Source organism: Hyperoodon ampullatus, assembly GCF_949752795.1.
Source record: "Hyperoodon ampullatus genome assembly, chromosome: 9".
Classification (NCBI taxonomy): Eukaryota; Metazoa; Chordata; class Mammalia; order Artiodactyla; family Ziphiidae; genus Hyperoodon; species Hyperoodon ampullatus.
The window spans coordinates 49,909,909-49,933,436 of NC_136922.1; the positions used below are offsets into that span (position 1 = coordinate 49,909,909).

General features: G+C 40.3%; 1 protein-coding gene across 1 annotated transcript in view; it reads right to left on the reverse strand.

The window, feature by feature from the left end:
- Nucleotides 1-9,574: 9,574 nt before the first annotated feature.
- The window catches only part of ASB4 (ankyrin repeat and SOCS box containing 4), a gene marked incomplete at both ends in the record, with an annotated part of 64,609 nt that continues 50,655 nt past the window's right edge, over nt 9,575-23,528 (reverse strand). Inside the window, 2 exons of the mRNA XM_079711826.1 lie at nt 9,575-9,763; nt 10,704-10,817. Coding sequence (XP_079567952.1) covers nt 9,575-9,763; nt 10,704-10,817 — 303 coding nt within the window. The remainder of the gene's footprint in view (nt 9,764-10,703; nt 10,818-23,528) is intronic.

Genomic DNA, 23,528 nt, shown 5'->3' on the forward strand with positions numbered 1-23,528 from the left:
CCTTTTCTCCACACCCTCTCCAGCATTTATTATTTGTAGTCTTTTTGATGATGGCCATTCTGACTGGTGTGAAGTGATAACTCATCATAGTTTTGATGTGCATTTCTCTAATAATTAGTGATGATGAGCATCTTTTCATGTGCCTGCTGGCCATCTGTATGTCTTATTTGGAGAAATGTCTATTTAGGTCTTCTGTCCATTTTTTGATTGTTTTTTTTTTTTTGATATTGAGCTGTTTGTATATTTTGGAAACTAATCCCTTGTTGGTTGCATCATTTATAAATACTTTCTCCCAGTCTGTAGGTCGTCTTTTTGTTTTGTTTATGGTTTCCTTTGCTGTACAAAAGTTTATAAGTTTGATTAGGTCCCATTTGTTTATTTTTGCTTTTATTTCTTTCGTTTTGTGAGACTGACCTAAGAACACATTGCTACAATTTACATCAGAGAATATTTTGCATATGTTCTCTCCTAGGAGTTTTATGGTGTCATGTCTTGTATTTAAGTCTTCAAGTCATTTTGAATTTATTTTTAGAACTGAGAGCTGCTGGTAGTTCCACTGCTCTGATTCATGGCAGGGAGAAAACTCTCCTACACTGCCTCCTTCAGGCCAAACAGCCAAGAGCAGAGAACCTTTAACGAAGTCAGCCTGGAACAGTTTGCCTCAGAGAGTTTGTACCACAGGAAAAAAATCATTGCAGTTAAAATGCAATTAAAAGCCCATGGTCCATGCCATGCATGTCTTAGAAACTCTATATGTCCTCAGACGTATTCCACACAATGTCTCCCACCCAGCAGACGCATGTACCATCTGAGCATTTATTAAGGTTCAACTATACACAAGACACTTTAGATGCTTTACATGCATCATTTCATTTAGTTCCCAAATCAGGTAGTTAATCACTACTATCCAAATAAAGAAATTGACACGTGGGTTAAGAAACTGGCCCAAGTTCACACAGTTAAGTGGCACAATCAAGATTAAAACCCAACTACTGAATTCCAAAATTCAGATTCTTCCCCCCACCCCCACCCCGTGTCACACTGTATTGCTAATGCACAGGAGCAAAGCTTTGCAGTTTCTTTGTATGTATCTTTATCGTAGAATCAGCCAAAGTTACTTAGAAACAACGCTGCTGCCTAAGCTTTTCTCTGATGGATCATCCTAAGAAGAGGCCTTTCATTGTTCTTCTGACTTCAGCAATACTGGGAGTTCTGGGGCTCCTGAAGGACTGTAATTATGTCAATGCTTCTGTAAACAATCTATCCCTTGAACACTGCTGTGGCGAGAATTACAAACAGCGCTCGAACGCCAAATGTTGCCTCTGTCCCTTCATCCTCTTTTGTCCTGCAAGAAAGGTTTCCTCTTTTTTCTTTCATGCAATTAAAAAAATTCTTTAGTTTTTGTTTGTTTGTTTGTTTTTCTGTATGCGGGCCTCTCACTGCTGTGGCCTCTCCCGTTGCGGAGCACAGGCTCTGGATGCACAGGCTCAGCGGCCATGGCTCACGGGCCCAGCCGCTCCGCAGCATGTGGGATCTTCCCAGACCGGGGCACGAACCTGCGTCCCCTGCATCGGCAGGCGCACTCCCAACCACTGCGCCACCAGGGAAGCCCTCTTTAGCTTTTTGATATTAAAAAATGCAAGGCTATCATTCCTTTTTACTCAAGTAAATTATTTCATTTGATTGGAGTGTTTTACATGGGAAGAAAAGGAATTATTAATCTTTTGTTTAGATTTTTTTGACATCTAAATCTTCAGAATTGTATATATATATATTTTTGGCATGGAAGGAGAGTTGAGGTTAATGGTAAAGGCAGTTATCTGCATTAAGCCTCATAAGATGCTCTGAAAATCATATCATATAAATGTTATGTAGTTGTATCATAATTATTATTACTATAAAAGTTATAGGGTTGCAAAAGAATAATTATGGTAATAATAATATTCCATTGGTTTCCCATGCTGCTTCCCCATGGTTCAAAATGTTTCATAATTTTTTTTTTTTTTTTTTTTGCAGTACGCGGGCCTCTCACCGTTGTGGCCTCTCCCATTGCGGAGCACAGGCTCTGGATGCGCAGGCTCAGCGGCCATGGCTCACAGGCCTAGCCGCTCCGCCGCATGTGGGATCCTCCCGGACCGGGGCACGAACCCACGTCCCCTGCATCGGCAGGCGGACTCTCAACCACTGCACCACCAGGGAAGCCCAAGATGTTTCATAATTTGATCCCACCCAGCCCTGCCAACCTTATTCTCTACTCTCTACAACAGATGTTCATCTTCTACTTGTGTCAAACTTGTCTAATTGGTGACCGTGAATGCTCATTGTATGTTATAGCGTTAACCTTTCACTGAGGCTACTCACCTTAAACTCCACCCCTTCCGCTGTCCTACTTTTACTCAAATTATTACCCAACCCCACCCTTCTTCAGTTCACAGCTCAAGTCCACCTGCCTGACCACTGGTCCACAGTGACCCCTCTCTTCCCTCAACACTGACAGCACTTACTATAACCACCAACTGAGCTCTCATTGACTTATCACAGTCTTATGTGTTTGTGCATTTGTCAAAATCCCTATAGGAAATAAACTGCGTACTCAATAGGGGTGATTGAAGAGAATTTCACCAAGGAATATTTATAGAAATGTAGATAGCAAGGAATGATGAAGCACCTGGGACAGAGGCAACAAGAAGAAGCCTTGACTACCCTAGGTCTGAAGGAAAAAAGTGGAGAACAGTAGCTTAGGAGAAGGGCTCATAACAGGAGCTGAGGCCTTGAGGAAGGAATTCAGCCACCATCAAGAGAAGGCTCATGCATGAGGGAAGGGATGTGGGAACAGATATATATGTATGACTGATTCACTTTGTTATAAAGCAGAAACTAATAAAAAATAAATAAATAAAAGGAAAAAAAAAAAAAAGAGAAGGCTCAGCAGGGAAGGAGCCTGGAAGTGTCCCCATCTCTGTCTCCTCCTGCTCTTTAGTCTACGGCTGGTTTTCCCACTGAACCCACTAAGAAGCCAGGGGAAAGGAGTTTGGCTCATGCAGCCCATGAAAGTCATCCTGCCAGGACCCTGAACAGGGGAGAGAGAGAGAGTTTGTGTTCTGAAAGGCAGCTATGTGTTTTTGTCTTTCTTCCTGAACTAAATTGATTATAATCTCCATTGGTTCCCACCTCTTCTCAATTAAACAGGTTCCCTGAAATCTGATATGGGGCAGTGAATAAATGTCTTCCCTTGTGACTCTGGGCAACGTCTGGGCTCCTGGACCTTAGGAAGACCCCTGGTACCTAACTTCTACTTCAAAATCACCTTAAATGCCCCACGATGATAGTTCTGTTTTGTCAATTCTTCTGTGCTTGATTAAGCACTAAGAACGAATCCACTGGTGTCTTTAATTTAAAAAGTACAAGGTAGCATCATTATTATATTTCCTTAGCTGGATTAGCATATATTTGCATAGTTGTTATACAATATCATTGAGGCATACCTCTATCTGAGAAAACCAATTACTAAAGAAGAAATTTCAGCACACCTAATCTACTTAGTGTCACTAAAATTTAAAAAAAAAAGAAAAAGGAAAAAATAAGAAAAGAAAGAGAATAATCAACTGCCTCTTGAAGGATGTTTTTGCATATTTCATGCATTGATTCTCATCAGTGACAAGTGTGACCAAACACAGGAAGAAGGCAATTTATCAATGAAATACAAATTTTGAAAATCTTTTTTTGTGTGTGTGTGTGGTACGCGGGTCTCACTGCCGCGGCGTCTCCCATTGCGGAGCACAGGCTCCGGACGCGCAGGCTCAGCGGCCATGGCTCACGGGCCCAGCCACTCCGGGGCATGTGGGATCTTCCCGGACCGGGGCACGAACTCGTGTCCCCTGCATCGGCAGGCAGACTCTCAACCACTGCGCCACCAGGGAAGCCCTGAAAATCATTTCTAATCAACCATTTTATGGCAGGCTGACAGAAAAATAGCTCAGTTAGATAGCATCTAATTTTAAAAACCCACTGTATACCTTTTTTTTTTAACATCTTTAATGGAGTATGACTGCTTTACAATGTTGTTAGTTTCTGCTGTATAACAAAATGAATCAGCTATACGTATACATATATCCCCATATCCCTTCCCTCTTATGTCTCCCTCCCACCCTCCCTATCCCACCCCTCTAGGTGGTCACAAAGCACCGAGCTGATCTCTCTCTGCTATGCGGCTGCTTCCCACTAGCTATTTTACATTTTGTAGTGTATATATGTCAGTGCTACTCTCTCACTTCATCCCAGCTTACCCTGCCTCCTCCCTGTGTCCTCAAGTCCATTCTCTAGTACGTCTGTGTCTTTATTCCTGTCTACCCCTAGGTTCATCAGAACCTTTTTTTTTTTTTAGATTCCATATATATGTTAGCATACGGTATTTGTTTTTCTCTTTCTGACTTTCTTCATTCTGCATGACAGACTCTAGGTCCATCCACCTCACTACAAATAATTCAATTTTGTTTCTTTTTATGGCTGACTAATATTCCATTGTATATATGTGCCACATCTTCTTTACCCATTCCTCTGTTGATGGACACTTCGGTTGCTTCCATGTCCTGGCTATTGTAAATAGATGTGCAATGAACATTGTGGTACATGACTCTTTTTGAACTATGGTTTTCTCAGGGTATATGCCCAGTAGTGGGATTGCTGGGTCCTATGGTAGTTCTATTTGTAGTTTTTTAAGGAACCTCCGTACTGTTCTCCATAGTGGCTGTATCAATTTACATTCCCACCAACAGTGCAAGAGCGTTCCCTTTTCTCCACACCCTCTCCAGCATTTATTGTTTCTAGATTTTTTATGATGGTCATTCTGACTGGTGTGAGGTGATACCTCATTGTAGTTTTGATTTGCATTTATCTAATGATTAGTGATGTTGAACATTCTTTCATGTGTTTGTTGGCAATCTGCATATCTTCTTTGGAGAAATGTCTATTTAGGTCTTCTGCCCATTTTTGGGTTGGGTTGTTTGTGTTTTTGATATTGAGCTACATGAGCTGCTTGTAAATTTTGGAGATTAATCCTTTGTCAGTTGCTTCGTTTGCAAATATTTTCTCCCATTCTGAGGGTTGTATTTTGGTCTTTTTTATGTTTTCCTTTGCTGTGCAGAAGCTTTGAAGTTTCATTAGGTCCCATTTGTTTATTTTTGTTTTTATTTCCATTTCTCTAGGAGGTGGGTCAAAAAGGATCTTGCTGTAATTTATGTCAAAGAGTGTTCTTCCTGTGTTTTCCACTGTTACCTTTTATTCTTACTACATAGTAAAAAACAAACAAGCAAACAAAAACTTTGAGCTACTGAAAGTGAATCTTGCCATGAATTGGTACCAACACTCCCCTCTTCCTTCCACATTTTGCACAGAACCACACACATATTAGTACTGAATAAATTATTGAAAGTGAAAGAATAATTAAATGAAATCCGCCAATCCCCCCTGTTCATTCATTCTGATATGCGGTAACCCTCACTGCTGGGAATCTCATTGCCAATCTATACTCCTCCTGCTACAAAGTTAACCTTCACCTACTCTTCCCTCCATGAAGATGGAAACAGCTGATCAACCCTCTTTATCCACAGGATACATTTTCAAGTGACTCCACCGCCTTCATTAAATAGTAAAAGGAGTGATTGCATCCTTGATATACCCACTTACAGAAGGGCAAAGTTTCACAAATTAATCAATTTGCCTCTTTGCTAATCCTCCACATCAATGTTATTTCCATCTCCATCCTCCACCTCAAAAAAGCCCAGGAAGGTCAGGGACCTGGTTTACCTTGTTCCCCCTTTGATTCCCAGCAGCCAACAAAGTGCCTGGCACATAGAAGAAGCTCAAAAAGTATTTCCCAAAGTGAACAGAAATCCACCACACATCACCTTCAGCTGTAGCTTCACTCTAAGAAAATATTACTCACTGGTAGAAAGCTCTCCCTAAATAATAACGATTATGACAATAACAAAGACAATAATAATATTAAAACGCTTACTGAATGTCATGCTCTGTTCTGTGTGCTTTAATGTACTAACAATTTAACCCTCTGATGGGGTTCCAGACACACTGTTCCCACAGACAGCACCTTGGCATAGTGACTAATTTAAGCTGAAGGAGTTTAAGAAAACAGCAGAAGCAGGAAGATCACTCTGACCATCCCCTCCCCTTCTTCCCTGAAACAAATCATAAAACCCTCCCGTGGGAGGTGCCCTACCTAAATCTGGAGGAAAGGCGCATCCTTATCTTCTAAGACAAAGGAACACCAAGAAGAATCCTAACGAATAGGTCCCAGTTTCCCCCAGTTTACCACACTGACCTCATACTCCTTAACCTATCATATTGCTACACAACTGTCCACTCATCATCAAACCTAGCATAAAAATACTCAAGTCTGTTTCTTCGGGGTCTTCATTTCCTTATGACGGCTCCCATGTCATGTGAAACTTATATTAAGTAAATTTGTATGCTTTCCTCCTGTTAATCTGTCTTTGACCCAGCCAAGGACCCTAAAAGAGTCAAGTAAAACTTCTTCCTCCCCTGCACCTCAAAACAATCGTATAAAAGTTTTATGAAGTAGGTACCATTATCATTCCCAAAATGAGGAAATTGAGGCATGGAGCAAGCATGTCATTTTCTCTAGATAATGGGTCAAATAAGGATGAGAGTCAGGATATAAACCCGGATAGACAGGCACCAGAGCCAAAATTCTTAACATCTAACTGTAATGAATCTGTTTATACTCCAGAGGAAGTGACAATGAATTCCTTCCATATACTAGCTATGGTGTCTGTATTTCAAAGAAAATAAGTCAGTAATTGGATTTTTCACAAAAGTTTTGAAAGTGTGCCGTTTGAAACTTCAAGAGTTCTTCATAAACAATCGGATGAGTAACAAAAATATAAAGCTCAGCTGTTTTTTCCAACATTGATAAGCCACTGCAAATAGTTTGTTACTTTTCTCATCCTTACAATCAGCTTTTTACTGCTGTGTTTTTTATTAGAGGCCGCTGGGTTCAGGATGGAAGGACAAAGTGACAATGTAACACTAGGTGATTAAAAAAATAGAACTCAAGTGTGTCTACCTCCTGAGAAGGGAGAAAACTGGATGGGTGGTCTTTCCCTCATATCAAAGATCCTTCTTCCCATGTAATCTACAGTCATTAAGTGACTATTTACAAAAAGTAACAATGGTATCATGAGGATATAATTTCCTCTGTTTCTCCTGCCCATGGTTGCTTGAATGGTGAGAATGAAAAGAAATTAGAAACCCAGGAGGACAGAGATGGTGACAGATGGAAGAGTAGGATTCAGTACAATTTATTATTATTAAAATACTCTTGTTCCTATAGCAATAGCCTGTGTTTTATTTGTGTTTACCCTTTACTTTCTTTTGAAAGTATTACTTATTTACAGGCACATTTCCTCATTCTCTTTTTCTTTCCCAATGTTGAATAAAGCAATGAATCATGAAGAGTTCTTCAGTCTAACTGCTGAAAAGTCAGCTAGGAAAAAGTCTTATCGGCAAATAACTCACAAAGATGAAAGGAAAGAGAAGAGCTTTATTTAAGTCCTCTAAATGAAAGTTCAAAGATGAGAAGAAATAACTTTAAATCCACAAATAAACCATTCAAAGCAAGTAGTCCTGTATCATATGCTAGATTAACACAGAATGTTTAAGCACAGCAGGCCAACTGAGATATGTTACTTCCCCATGCAAGGAACATCCTCTCCCAGCACCTCTGACTGGCATTCTAGAATGTGTTCTAACACCACTTGCTGCAAGCAAACTGTTTTTTGAAGGATCATACTTTATATGAATAGTTCATACAAATACAGTGTTCTATTCCATAATACAGATCTTATTTTAGTATAAAATATTTCTTCCAAAATATCTGAGTAGAACTGATACTTCAGAAAGATTATTGTATCCACTTATGATTTTTCCTACACGGCACCAGGAATATGCAAATCCCAGTATGGGAAGCAGAGTCTAGGTGTCAGGCTAGTGGAATATTTGACATCATCTCTACTCCAAACTCAAGCATCTAAGGTTAAACAAGATGGAGAACCACACACACACCACAAAAACAACAACAACAATAACAACAACAAAACCCTGCTCATAACTGTCAAATAGATTTGTTTGTGCTTAATTACTTCTGCTGTAACCTCTAAAAGGCAATGCTAAGAGCCAATGAGCTTATCTAAAAGTGATTAGCAAGGACAAAAAGTGAAGCGAAGTTGGCCTCATAAACCATGAGGTCCAGGGGTTAATCGTCTACGTTTCTCTTTCTGCAAACTGCTAACAAACCTGATTAACACACTAGTCTTTCCAAGTTTCTCAAACTTTTACCATTTTCAAAAAGTCTTTCCATGTGCTTTCTGCAGCTGGCCATCGCCAGCAAAGTGCCCCTTATCTTCTAGCTAAAATGCTCTGAAATGTCAGTCTGTTACATAAAAAGACCAAAGTCATCAACCTAAGTCTTTCCCTTCGCACGTTTCCTTGCACACATTTTCCTAAACTTCCTTGTCACACACACATGGGAGCCACTGAGTGTGCAATATTTTCCCCAGGGAGTCTGGGAAAGCACTACACACAAAATCATTCTGAAATAAAAATAAGTACATGTGCCTGGAAACTTAAAATGCATCCATTTACATTTACACTCATAGCAGCCGGAGATCTCTCTACTACACACAATCCCTTCACTCTTTATCATCATGCTTCAAAGAAAACCACACTTCATGTCAGAAACATGACTTTCAAAGGCAAGCACTAAGAATGAATCTGCACCTCTACTCTTGCCCCTGACATCTGACACTGCAGTTCCCTGCTTATATGTCCGGATCCTCTGCTAAATGGTGAGATCCTGGAGGGCAGGAGTCCTCGCTTTGGACTCATCTTTGCATCTCCAGTCTTTGGTTCAATGAGAGTGTTAAAATGTCCATTTTGACTTTCAAGTGGACTGATCTTTGTTTTTCATTTCTAATTTGACTCAAAGATTTCTTTGTTTTGAGTATGCTTGTGCTTTCTTCACTAAAAGTAAGTTGAGGAGCTTAGTATATGGAAAGGAGTTTGCAAAACTAGCCACAGTAATTTCTGCTAAGTGGGAGTGGGTGGAGGACACCAAGATTAAGAGGCCCATCCTAAAGCCTAGCATTTTGCCAACTGAACGGTAATGTAAACTTATTACTGATAAGGGAGAGAATGAAATTGGTTGTAAGAAAACCTGGGTCCCATTTCAAATGAGATAACATATGAAAAATCTTACAAAATTATAGCAGGCACCAAGTAAGAGCACTATACATATTAATTATTATTGTTATGTCAGGATCTTCTGGATATGCTCTTGTTTTTGAGACTACCTTAACTTTACCTCTTGTTTATTTCCCCTCACCGTGATACTCTAGGATTAATGACATAGTGTTTGTAAAGTGTTTTTAAATCCCTGAAGTGTTATAATCAACCCAAGTACCATTTTATTTATGCAAACTGTGTCTACTCAGCGAGTCCACTTAAACATCTAGGATTGGGATCTTCTGTCTCATAAGGCTTAATAAATGATTCCCTCTGGCTCTAAAAGCAAATACTTTTTCAATGACAATGGGAGGGAAAGCAAAGGAATTACTCTGTGACATCTGCTGTGTAACGTTCTTCGAATGGCACATCTTGTTAAATGCATGAGAGTCCTTGGAGAGTTACTGCACACAGTGAAGAGAGAGTGGTAAAAATCCCAGTATCTCTGAAAAGGAAGGCAAGACATGTTAAAGTCAGAAAAGCCTCAGAGTTTACATCAACAGAAATCAATAGTGATGTGTTTAGTCCCTACTTTATACATATGGCAGCTTTCCACGGTCTGTGATGGGGAGGCAAAATTAAACATGAATAATGAAGCTAAGGCAGGTTAAGTGACTTTTTAAAGCTAAGATAGCTAATAACTAGCAGAATAAGGTTGCACCTAAGCCATTAGCCTCTAGGCCCAGCGAGCTTTGTACTCTGTGCCCGACATCTCTCCCGTGCTGGGGACAGCCTGTGACAGCTAAAACCAAGAACATGAGGCTAGGTGGAAGGGCTGGTTCACAGAGGCAGCAAAGTCCATATGCAGCATGAGGACTCAGCTTTGCCAATGGCTTTCTGCATGACTCATCACAAAGTTGTTAATACTCTGTTACCTGCCTATTACAGACTTCAGGTTATTTAAAAGTGAATGAAATAATCTATATAATTAATTAATCTATGTAATTATTAATATTAATTAATCTCTATAAATAATAATAAAGCAATTTTTTAAAGTGAGTGACATAATCTACACAAAACAATTTAATCTTCTGATAAAAATGCTATATGAACAATCCCAAATATTCTTCTTCTTATTAAATTCATCTATATTGATGGGAAGAAAGTAAAACTGTCACCTTTATATAACTGTTCAACTTGCCCTTAGATGGAGAAACTCCCAAGATGCTCCTAAGCACTACCTACTTATTTATTTATTTATTTATTTATTTATTTATTCTCACACCTGCATTTTATAACCCTTTGTCTTGTTGTATTTGAGTAGCATCCTCAAATTCTTAAAAGCATTCTCAAAACCCATTTTTCGAATTAGAATTTCCTGCACTTCCATTGCAGTATGGAAGCACTTTAGAGCAAAACCCACAGGAAGTGAATTGATGCTTTACCTCCAAGTCATCATCAGGGATAGCTCTTTTCCACTTGACGTTCCACCTGATATGTTCATAGGCATTGACGACAACTTCGATTGCTCTGGGACAAGAATGGCAAGCCTGTATCACCTGCAGAGACACCATGGAGTTTCATCTGTTCAATGCACATATGTGATTCATCTTTTCCACGCACAGAGACATCAAGACTTCATGGACCGATAAGCCTCTTTGGAGCCCTGAAATGCTTTTGAGAAGTCTCATGCCTTTGAGTATTCAAACACACTGTCAGCCCCCATGGTGGATGGGAGGATTAATAACATAAGACTAATTTCCTTCATCATCCAGGAGCAAGTGAAAAAGAGGTGCTAACAAAGAGGGTGGGGGCCTGATGAAATGCATCCCCTGCTCGTAAAAGCAATTTTGAGAGAGGCTGGTCTCAAAATACACTTCCAGCTGTCTGGGAAATTCTCCTAGTTCTATAGAAAATTTTATTAGCAAAAAGCTGAATGTTAGTAATCCAAGAATTCAAGCCTACTGGTGACTATGAGGTAAAACAAACTATAGAGTAACATGAACGTTAACCAAAGCTGTCTTCCCAGTGCAGTGCCTGAAGAGGACTAATGTCACGTACCAAATCACCCTCACTGGTATTTTAACCTTCATCAGCAATAAAAGTTCACATGAAGATTAGTTACTTCATTAGCACACTCCGTTCAACAGTTCATTGACCAACCAAAAAAAAACTGGAAAGCCGAGTCAAGGTGGCCAGCATTTCCATCAGGAGGCAGAAAGATTTAGCTTTAGGTTTTAGACTAAACTGGATATTTAGCCAACCTTTGATGTTACCATGAAATCTGGACATATCTGATTAATCAATCATGCAGCCTTTATTAAGTGACAATGGAGGAATATATGAGACATACCCCAAAGTAAAACACACTGGTTTCTGGTGAGAGGCTTACTCTAAGAATGAGAAGCAAAAACACGTAAATGAAACAAGAGAAGATCAATGGAGATGTATGGTTGGTTCACATACATAAGTGTTAGATTATAGGGTTTGAAAAAGAAGAATTATAGAAATTCCAAGAGGGAGAGCTGAGAGAGTTGCGCTAACCAGGAATGATTTCTTGGAGGAGATGAGTTCAACTGTAGATCCTAAATGGTAGAAAGGTGCGTGCGTGTGTGTGTGTTGTGTGCCTGCCCTCATACACTTATAGGCCTGTCTACATGTGCAGCATCAGCAAATGTAACAGTTGTGTTGAAAGAGAGGTACTTCAAAGGGTAAAACAAAAACACAGCTTCATTATCGCTTTCTCCTGCTCACATAAACCCACTGCCTGGAACCCTTCTCCACTCCTGACATGATACCTCAGGCAGGACTCACACCTGTTTCCACTTAATTTTTAATAATAAAAGGTACTCCGGTCACTCTAGATAGGAGAAAAATGTCAGTTCAGTAATAAAAACGTCCATTTTAGTTGAATAATTTTATTTAAAAGTTTCTCCTCTCCCATAGCCTAGGCTTGTTTCAAGCTGCAGTTGAAAAGGAGGTATTTGTGGGTGTGGTATAATAAGAAATACATGTTTGGTCTTTGCCTCTGTTCTTGACAAAGAGCTCCTTTCCACCATTTCAATTATGCTAATGAAGTGAGTCTTAATGGGGCTCCTAGAGAGCTTCAATAGGTGGACTGGTTACTGGAAAGACCAATCCTTCATTAGAGGACTGGAGCTTTTACACACCTTGCCTCCTACCTCCAGGGAAAGAGTTTGACTGAACTCAAACTCCAACATCCAGGGTTGGAGTTTGAGTTCAAACACCAATGGCCAATGATTTCATTAGTCATATCTACATAATAAAAGTCCCTAAAAGATGGGGTTTGGGCAGCTTCTAGGTGGGTGAGCTCATCAAAGTACTAGGAGGGTGACATGCTCCGAAAGGGCATGGAAGCTCTGTGCACCCTCCCCATGCCTTGCCCTATGCATCTCTTTTAATTGTCTATTCCTGAGTTTTATCCGTTATAATAAACCAGTATGCCTACCACTAGAAAGGAGGCATGCCTCCACACTTACACAACTTTCTCCCAAGAAATTTTCTTCCTAATTTCCTGGTCCTTCTCAACCTCCAACCTCCACCTATTGGTATCAGGCAAAAAGTCACAAAACTGGTTTTCCCCACCTCCTTTACAAGTTCTTCTTAGGTGGTCTAGCATTGCATTTTTCAATGTGAGGTGGTAAGTACCCAATGTCTTGGGACTTCAGGCAAAACTGAGACAGAAGGATGAGTATTTTAATACCCAGTTGTGTGTATGTGTGTGTGTGTACCAAGGTCACCTGAATGAAGGGCCCATGTCAGGAAAGAACTAAAGTTAAGAGCAGGTAAGATGGAGTCAGCTGACAGTACACCTGGAAGGCCAGTCTGAAGAGCCTGGGATTAGGCAATAGAAAGCTACTATGTATTCTTAATAAGAAAGGGTTATATTCAATCAATTTATTCCATTGGGAAACCTTTATTGAGCACTGTGTTTAGCACTGTGACAGTAATTCTGAGTTTATGCCCTGCTTTTGTCTTCAAGGAATTTACAACCTAGTTGAAGTTGTAGAACTTCAACCTAGTTGAAGAAAAAAGACATAGGTATTTCAGAGTTCGAGAGCAATATAATTCAGTAAATAATAAGAGGCTACCTTAAAGATCATCAGTGTCCCTTGAGCACCATGAGCAAAAGCACAAAGGGAAAAACAAAGGATATCAAGGGCAGAGAGCCCTGAGGAGGCTGAATGGGAGTGCACCAAACGGCTTCTCAGCTAGCTTCACCATTAGTCACGAGAACTGAAGCTGCAAGAAATAAGTAGGGTTTAATGACTAATCAGATATAGGGAGTAAAGACTGCAACTTTGAAGCCTAAGATCAAGTACAAACAGGGGTACCACGGATGGAAATGAGGAAGTAGGAAGGGCATACTAATTTGAGGATGGTCAGAAAATGAGCAGGAGGATATTTCCTATGTTATGTCCTAATGTCAGTTAAAAATGTGCATGATCGGGGCTTCCCTGGTGGCGCAGTGGTTGAGAGTCCGCCTGCCGATTCAGGGGACACGGGTTTGTGCCCTGGTCCGGGAAGATCCCACATGGCGCACAGCGGCTGGGCCCGTGAGCCATGGCCGCTGAGCCTGCGTGTCCGGAGCCTATGCTGCACAACAAGGAGAGGCCACAACAGTGAGAGGCCCGCATACAGGAAAAAAAAAAATGTGCATGATGGATGCTCTAATGAGAAGGTCAAGATGGAGACGGAGATTTGTGCATCATCAAGGAATGTGCTGGTTAGGGTCAATCATACTCTAAATGGATATAAACAGAAAAGGTAGAGAACCATGGTCTGAAGCTTGATGCATCCTAATGGGCAGGAGAGAGGATGAAGGAAAAAAATTACAGCTACCATTTTTTGAGAACTTATCATGTGCCAGGGCCTATGTTAAATCTTTGTATGTTTAGCTTGCTAAATCTTCAGACAACCTATGAGGTTATTCCTATAATTATCTCCACTTTACAGATTTAAAATCAAAGGGTGAGAGAATTTAAACAAGGGTATTTAGTTAGTAAATGACAGAGATAGGATTCAAACTCAGGACTGTGTGACTCCAAAAGTCAAAAATATGTTGAATAAAAATGGTGAGGGGCTTCCCTGGTGGTGCAGTGGTTAAGAAACCACCTGCCAATGCAGGGGACACAGGTTCGAGCCCTGGTCCAGGAAGATCCCACATGCCATGGAGCAACTAAGCCCATGCGCTACAACTACTGAGCCTGTGCTCTAGAGCCCACCAGCCACAACTACTGAAGCCCGTGTGCCTAGAGCCCATGCTCCGCAACAAGAGAAGCCACCACAATGAGAAGCCCGCGCACCACAACAAAGAGTAGCCCCCGCTTGCCACAGCTAGAGAAAGCCTGCTCACAGCAATGAAGACCCAACACAGCCATAAATAAATAAATAAATAATTTTTTTTAAAAAATGGTGAGAGTGGGCATCCTTCTCTTGTTCCTGATCTTATAGGAAATGCTTTCAGCTTTTCACTGTTGAGTATGATGTTAGCTGTGGGTTTGCCGTATATGGCCTTTATTATGTTGTGGTATGTTCCCACTATGCCCTCTTTCTGGAGAGTTTTTACCATAAATGGATGTTCAATTTTATCAAAGGCTTTTCCTGCATCTATTGAGATGATCATATGGCCTGGCCTCAGGAGACATGGCCTCACCTCAGGAGGCATGGCCTCACCTCAGGAGGCATGGCCTCACCTGAGGACTGTGTCAGCCCCAACAAATAGAGCAAACAGAAGGGGCTCTACCGAATAGAGGTTTGAGTCAATGGTGTACTAGAAAATGTTCAACAAGAGGCATTTTGTAAAAAAAAAAAAAAGACTGTATATATATATATATATGTTTATAAGTTTATTATAAGTTTTGCTAATATAAAGAATGTGAGGCCCACAATTTACAAATAATAAAATACCCAATATAATTTATTTCCTATTCTGTATAGCCAGTTAGTACTCTAAGAATGCTATCACTGATTTTTATATCAATTTTGTATAGATATGAGTTGTATTCATAGCCAACCTGTGTCTGCAACTGAAGCGTGCATGTAGTTCCTATGTTTACGTTGGTTGACATTTTTATTACATTAAGGAGTAACTGTTTCAGAAATGTGAAACAATGAAGACATATATTGGAAATTCACTCACTCATCAATGACGTAAGTGACTTCTATGTGGAAGCGCTTAATAGTTTTTTGAATATTGGAAGCATATTTCTCAATTTTTTGCACTATTCACAATGTAAGAGCTACAGACACCACACACTACAAATATTTAAGTTTAATCTACATTAGTAACATTCTCTCCATCAATTTCTGAAGTCTAGACATCAACAAAGCAATAAGTTAAGGTCTGATTGGTAGCATTTGCTGATTTCTGTGGTGTAAACACTTGCATCATGGCCTATTTGAGGTCCCTGAACGTATGGTGGGGAAGAGATGTATAGTAACATCATTATATAGTGTTTCCACCATATAGATCCAATATATGCAAATAATATCAGGAGCATAGATATGTAGAGTAAAATAATTGGGAGGTAGTGTGTTTTGAATATTTATTAACTTTTTTTTTTTTTCCCGGTATGTGGGCCTCTCACTGTTGTGGCCTCTCCAGTTGCGGAGCACAGGCTCCGGACACGCAGGCTCAGCGGCCATGGCTCACGGGCCCAGCCTCTCCACGGCATGTGGGATCTTCCCGGACCGGGGCACGAACCCGTGTCCCCTGCATCGGCAGGTGGACTCTCAACCACTGCGCCACCAGGGAAGCCCTATTTGACTTAATTTTTAAAAATCGTTGCATTTAACAATCAGCTCACAAAATTCCTGATAATTTAACAATCAGCTCTCGTGAGCTACTGTGAGCCAAATTCTAGCACACAGCTCCTTTTAATTGTCCCCGAATTTAAAAAGTGCAGTCATAAGCCATTGCAGACTAAATGTGTATATTGAAGCTCCAAACCAGTGAAGGTATCAGAACCATCCTGCCCAGTGGCTAGGTCCAAATGGGCACAACATAAATACCTGTTTAAAGAGACGATCCATTCACACACATAGTCTGGGTACAGTGCACAAAGCTGACCTGCTGACAAAGGCTTTTTCAGCCAGGTCTACTTAAATAGAGAGTAATCCCTAAGGGGATAAGCAGGTGGGCTAGAGTTAGACATCCATTGTTGTGGGACCTCTGAAGAGTCAGCATTTCTGAGTATATGGAAAGCATAACGAGAAGGATTTCTCCATGGGTACAAGATTGTCAAGGTGGGCAGGTAATTTTTCCAGGACCTTGGTCTTGGGAAATTGAGGCAAATGGGGCTGCTCTTTTCTCTGCAGTTGGGATGAGGATGGCAGATATGTAGCTCTATGCAAAAGAGACAGACAAAGCCTGAGGCTGACTAATTGCTCTGAACACTAGTTTATAAACTACCATAACAGCATCATAGACTGTTAGGGTTGCAAAGGACCCTAGGAATTATCTAATCCACCTAACTTGGAGATGAGGAAATTGAAACCCAGAGAGGCACACAGTAAGAGAAAGCATGGTTTTAGGTCTTCATCTGAGTTTAGTGCTCTTTCAAATATATTCTGATGATCTTATTTTAATCCTTAAGTAAGGACCAGTGAAATGAATGGTTTAAAGACACAGATCCTATTGTACAGATATTTAGAACAAGAAACACTCTTTACGAAGATATACAGATTGCCAACAAACACATGAAAGAATGCTCAACATCATTAATCATTAGAGAAATGCAAATCAAAACTACAATGAGATATCATCTCACACTGGTCAGAATGGCCATCATCAAAAAATCTAGAAACAATAAATGCTGGAGAGGGTGTGGAGAAAAGGGAACACTCTTGCACTGTTGGTGGGAATGTAAATTGATACAGCTACTATGGAGAACAGTATGGAGGTTCCTTAAAAAACTACAAATAGAACTACCATAGGACCCAGCAATCCCACTACTGGGCATATACCCTGAGAAAACCATAATTCAATAAGAGTCATGTACCACAATGTTCATTGCACATCTATTTACAATAGCCAGGACATGGAAGCAACCAAAGTGTCCATCGACAGATGAATGGATAAAGAAGATGTGGTACATATATACAATGGAATATTACTCAGCCATAAAAAGAAACAAAATTGAGTTATTTGTAGTGAGGTGGATGGACCTAGAGTCTGTCATACAGAGTGAAGTAAGTCAGAAAGAGAAAAACAAATACTGTATGCTAACACATATATATGGAATCTAAGAAAAAAAAAAAGGTCATGAAGAACCTAGGGGTAAGACAGGAATAAAGACACAGACCTACTAGAGCATGGACTTGAGGATATGGGGAGGGGGAAGGGTAAACTGTGACAAAGTGAGAGAGTAGCATGGACATATGTACACTACCAAACGTAAAATAGATAGCTAGTGGGAAGTAGCCGCATAGCACAGGGAGATCAGCTAGGTGGTTTGTGACCACCTAGAGGGGTGGGATAGGGAGGGTGGGAGGGAGAGAGACACAAGAGGGAAGAGATATGGGAACATATGTATATGTATAACTGATTCACTTTGTTATAAAGCAGAAACTAACACACCATTGTAAAGCAATTATACTCCAATTAAGATGTTAAAAAAACACTCTTTACTATAATCATTATAGTAATTATACGCTGGATTTTGTTGAAAGTTTGAAATAATTCCCTTTTTAATGCAAAGATGTTGCTAATAATATGAAAATAGCATCCATCAGACCTCTATACACATCCTTCTCTAAAGACCTCCAGATACATTCTTTCTAGAAGGATGAGCCATGTTGAAAAGTATGCTGGTAATCAGATGAGTAATCCAAAATGAAGATTTAAATTTAAGAGTTACCAGGACAGAGATGACAGCTGACATTAATCCAAGGCCTGAATCAAGAATATACTTGCACTGGAGTTTTGAAAACAGAGAGCATGGGGAAGTCAGAAGCTTGTAATGAGGCTCTGCACATGGTTTAAGTGTCCACTCAGAAAACTGACCTGTGCTCTGCATTAATTCCCGGGCTACACTCACTCTCCATGGAAACCACACTGGTTATGTTTAAAGACACATTGCCCGCCTACCCAATACAGGTAATCTGTCCCAAGGTATTCCTTACCTCCCCCTTCCTGCCAAAGCCTTGTACACAGAGATGTGGCTAAAAGTTACTCTCCTCCTGTAACACATTACTCACCTCTCAACTAGGGTTTCCAGGTTTAGCAAATAATAATAATGTAGGTTACCAGGTAAATTCGAATTTCAGACAGACAACAAATACTTTTTAGTATAAATATGGCCCCAATATTGCATGGGACATATTTATACTAAAAATTACTTATTAGTGATGAATTTCAAATTTAATAGAGCATCCTGTATTTTGTTTGGCAACCCTATTCCCAGCCCCTATTCAGAAACAGTTCAAACTAAGTTATGTATACAGGAATATAATTCATTCATAGTTCAGGAGCCCAACTTCACACATTTGGTGCTTCAATTTGCACCTGGCACACTCCCATATATCACCTGGAGATAACCTTTCATTAGGATAAAAAAAATTGAGTAGTTCTTAACCTTCAGTCTTTAGATGCACAAAGTCCAAAGCTCCCACTGCCACATTAGGTTTTTCTGACACTGACTAGCAAATTTTCTGCTGACAGAAGATGGTTCTCACAGCAGGAAAGGCTCCTTTTAGCCTGACACTCCCAGCTCTCTTAACTGACACGCCTAGCTTCCAGAATGAAGACAGCTGATCACGCCTTCTTTCAGGCCTCAGTAATTATTTCACCAGGCAACAACAAAAAGAGATCCCTTAAGAGAGAGCAAACTCTAAATAATCACTCTATGATGACTCCCAGGAACCTTGACCATCAAATGAGGAAGGACTGGTGGACCCAGAAGGCAGAAGCTTCTGCTTCTTCTTTGTAAACCTGGGAAACAGAAAAGGCTCAGTGACCTTCCTCTGTGCGTCTCTGGGGTCTCTATTCTCCCTTCCTAGAAGAACAATTGGACAAAAGGTAGTGGTGGCAACTGGAGAGACCTTAAGACCCTTCCCCATCATCTGACCCCTAAAAGCATAAATTAGAAAACAGATTCAAGATAAATCTCCCTGCCACCCTTCCAGTACAAGTGCCACCTGTAAGCCACTTCACCAGAGAAAATCTAAAGCTACCTCTGCCCTTTTATATTGATATATTTGTGTGCAGAAAGGTACTTAATGATCAAAGAGACTGCTTATACCCTGGGCTTCATATACAGAACTGTTTAACGGCAGAAATCATCTTTACCTCCCCCGAACTTTCACATACCTTTCCCTCCCCTAGAAAAATGTCTTTCTTGTCCTACAAGAAAACCCAATCTTGGCTCCCTGGGGTGTCACTTCCTTCTGAATTATGCTGAGAGAAAAAAAGTCAAATGTCCTTTTGTACCTTGGAAAGCAATTGCAGACCCTATAATTCTTTTTTTCCCCTTATGTAATTTATACATCAGCTTTCAGTGAAATACACCCTCTACAAATTTGCTTTGTATTTGGAAGACAGCATCTTCAGCTCTGACCTTGTTCCTTGTAAATAAGGAAACTGAATTCCCCATCCACAAGAGAACAAATCACTTTATCTTCTGGATAAATGAGTCAGTCATTTACTTGCGTAAAGATGACTTTCTCTTTGGAAAGTCGGGTTGTGAAGTAGTTGTTCTAAATCACTTTATAGCATCTGCATAGTAAATTGAATAGTTTTTCTTTAGTTTTCCTTTGGAAGGGGGCCAGTTCTGTTATATAGTCTATTGGGTAGCAACAAAAATCTTTAAAGGACCAACCATCCACCAGTAGCCAACTGAATCCTAAATCTCTTTAGCATACAGCCAACCTAGAGGAGCTCAGAGGAGCAAAACAGAACTGAATAAGAAGATGGTAACTGTGGAGAGAGTGTTCCCTGGAACACATAATTGTATACTATTCTACAGGTGAGTAGAGCCACCAAAGTAAGTCTGGTAGGAAAGACTCCTATAACGGACCAAGAGTACATTTTGGGAGGAGGAGGAAAGGAAATGATTTTGTTGAGCACCTACTAGTCTCAATGATTTACATGTCTTACTCACTCCTCAGACAATCCTGAAAAGTTGATATTTTTCTCTTCATTTTCTCTTGGATCTGAGAGATTAAGGGACTTCAAAATCTCACAGCAAGTAAACGGCCAAGCTAGGATTCATATCCATGGTTACTAAGCCCCTCCTTAGGGGCTACCCTAACCCTCCTCGCTGTTATCTCTCAGAGAACTGCCTTTGTGAACAGGACCTGGGACCTTCCTCACATTTGCAAGACTTCTTGCAGGAGAACAGAAAATCCATTTAAAGGCCTATTGCCCCTAGTCTGACACTTCTTTAAAAAGCACTAACTTCAGCTTCAATGCAGTTTTTCATCATAATTGTCCTACAAACCTCAAGAAGTTGCATCTCCAGGGGAGGGGTGTTCTGCTGCCCAGAGCCACAGGGAGGCCAGAATAGCTACCAATCCTTTCTGCACAATAAACTGCAGGGGTTCCAGAAGGCAATGTCTCTAGTTCAGTGCTTTTAGTGAAGTTACATTCCCCAGCTCCACAGATAACATTTTGATAGGATTTCTTTCTAAAAGTAAAATTTTCAAATGCTTGTGCTCTCCGATCCCAGAAGGAAGTGTTTTCATTCTATTATACCAGAGGTCTAGCCAAGTAAGTTTGGCAGTAAGTGAAAGAAATCTTTAGGAATCAGGCAGAGGGCATGTCTTTGAAGAAGCAATTGTTTGAGGTTGGGAACTTTAAAGATCCTTCCTGATTGGTGAAGACCACTTTGACTCTAAAATGGATGAGGAAGAAACGATGAACACCCTTGGGAACGTCTTCGGAAGGGGAGGCAAGTGTGCTCCCAGCCTGACCACTGCTGCTCTCCAGATTGGCAACCCCACGCGGAACCTTGTAGGAGCCACTTCCCTTCACCTGTGAGCCAGGAGGAAGCAATCCTCCGGGACCAGGCTCAGCCTCCACAGTCTGGAGCCACCTGTGGCTCCACCCCACTAGCACCACGCTCCTGGGGAGGATAGCAGCAGCCCAAACCCTAAAGTGGCTCTTACAGGGGAATGGGGAGAAGGTCTTTTACTTACTTTTGCAGAGACCTGTTTCATCCACAGTCAACCACCAGGGGGTTTCAGAGTAAAACTCAACATTTAATCTCTGGGCATTCTCACACATTGTCTCTCCTGGTTGGAAAGGCCCCTGTGGGTAAACCAGGCCCAGGAGCACGGATTCTACTGCTCAACAGATATGTAATGATAACAGTTATAGTCATCTTTTGTTTAAAGGTTGCCATGACCAGAAATGATAAACACTTTCTTTTTTTTTTAAGATTTTTTTTATGTGGACCATTTTTAAAGTCTTTATTGAATTTGTTACAATATTGCTTCTGTTTTATGTTTTTATATTGCTTCTGTTTTATGTTTTGGTTTTTTGGCCATGAGGCATGTGGGATCTTAGCTCCCCAACCAGGGATTGAATCCGCACCCCCTGTGTTGGAAGGTGAAGTCTTAACAACTGGACAGCCAGGGAAGTCATGGTAAACACTTCTTAAATATTATCTTGTTTCATTCTCAAAACAACCTTAGGAGAAGGATATTATTATCTATGCCCTCTGTCCCTCTCTATCCTCTTCCCTGGAAGGAAGGTAGCCTTACAGCATAAATATACACAAAAGTATGCATTATGAAGTGAGCTGTATTAGAAAGAGATCGATTGTTTGTCTTCTAGAAGTCCCACTATGAAGAATGACCACTCTAGTGAGATGTGGGTAGAGAAAAAAGTGGGAGGTAGTCCAAGGAAGAGATATTTATAGATGCAGGATGAAGGCTGGGGTGAGGAATTGGGGGAGAGACTTTGTGAGGACTGACAATGACTCCAGAAAGAGTAAGAAAATGTTTGGCACCATCCTCTGGGCTCTGAGTATATTCGTGGTGTGCTGTAAGATTAATTTCTTTCTAGTGAAGGACTTGGTCTGCATATTATTGCCAAGGCATAAGAGTATAACCATTTCACAGGGCAGGAAATTTAGGCTCAAGAAGCAAGTAATTTATTCAAAATCACACTCTTAGGTGAGTGGCAGGACCCAAATTTGTTTGACAACCCCCCTCCAAATTCCATGCTTCTTTATTCTTGACAGCATAGCATGACATGTCTAGAATGAATGAGTTATGAGTGATAAAGCAGAGGTAAAATTTTTAAATAGGAACCATTTCATATGTAATTTAAAATGCTGGGTTGTATACTCACTCTAGAGATTGTTAATATCTATTGTTTTAGCCAAATCTAGATACCAGTGTGTATGATCCAGAAAATGGATGCAAACTAAGCAGTAGATATTCATAGCTAAAAGCTATGGATCACTGTACTTTAAATAAAAGTTGCTGAATTTTTCATAGAATATAACCATTTGATTTTATTTCTAAGGCTGAAATATGTATAACAGTTCAAGTAAGAAAATATTCCTTCGATCCAGCCTTAGCATGAAAAAGTATTTTAAAATTCCAAAGCCTACTGATCAATGAGAAAATTGCAAGGAAGATGAGAATTAACAACTGAGGTCAAACAACTACCTTCAACAGCAGATTTCATGAATATTTTTTCAGGCCATTTAGGTAGCAGTCTTTCCTCAAAATTCATAGAAAAATTATAAGGGTTAAGCGTTGTCCTAATTCTCGACCTTTTCAGACATACCTTGACCAAGATCCAGAGGCAAAAACAAGTAACAGCTAAAAAAGAAGCCTTAGGTACAAACTGATACAAAGATTTAAGGATTTAATAGGATGCATATGAGTTATTCCAGGTCAGGAATAAGAAGTAGAGGATTAGTTTCGAATATTTACCAAAAAGAAAAAAAAGTGGGAGGGACTCAGGAGGGACTCAGGGGTGGGAGGGGGCGGTGTTCCAAAATCAAAGAGACACCCAAGGAAGGGAGTGCTGTAGAATCTGCCTTCATGGAGATTTGCAAATACAACAAGAGCACTATTTCTGCCTAGAGCCTTGAGAATTAAACAAAATGACCTCTTTAGGTCTTTTCTTGTGTTGTGATCCTTTAGGTTTAAATACATTTCCTGGGCAATATCATAAAACACAGCAGAAACTGCTAAATCTAAGGGCTTAGGTTCAGGAGTCAGACAGACGGCATTCTGAATCAAACATATGACTATTAACTTTTAATGGGCTTGAGCCACCCAGCAATCCT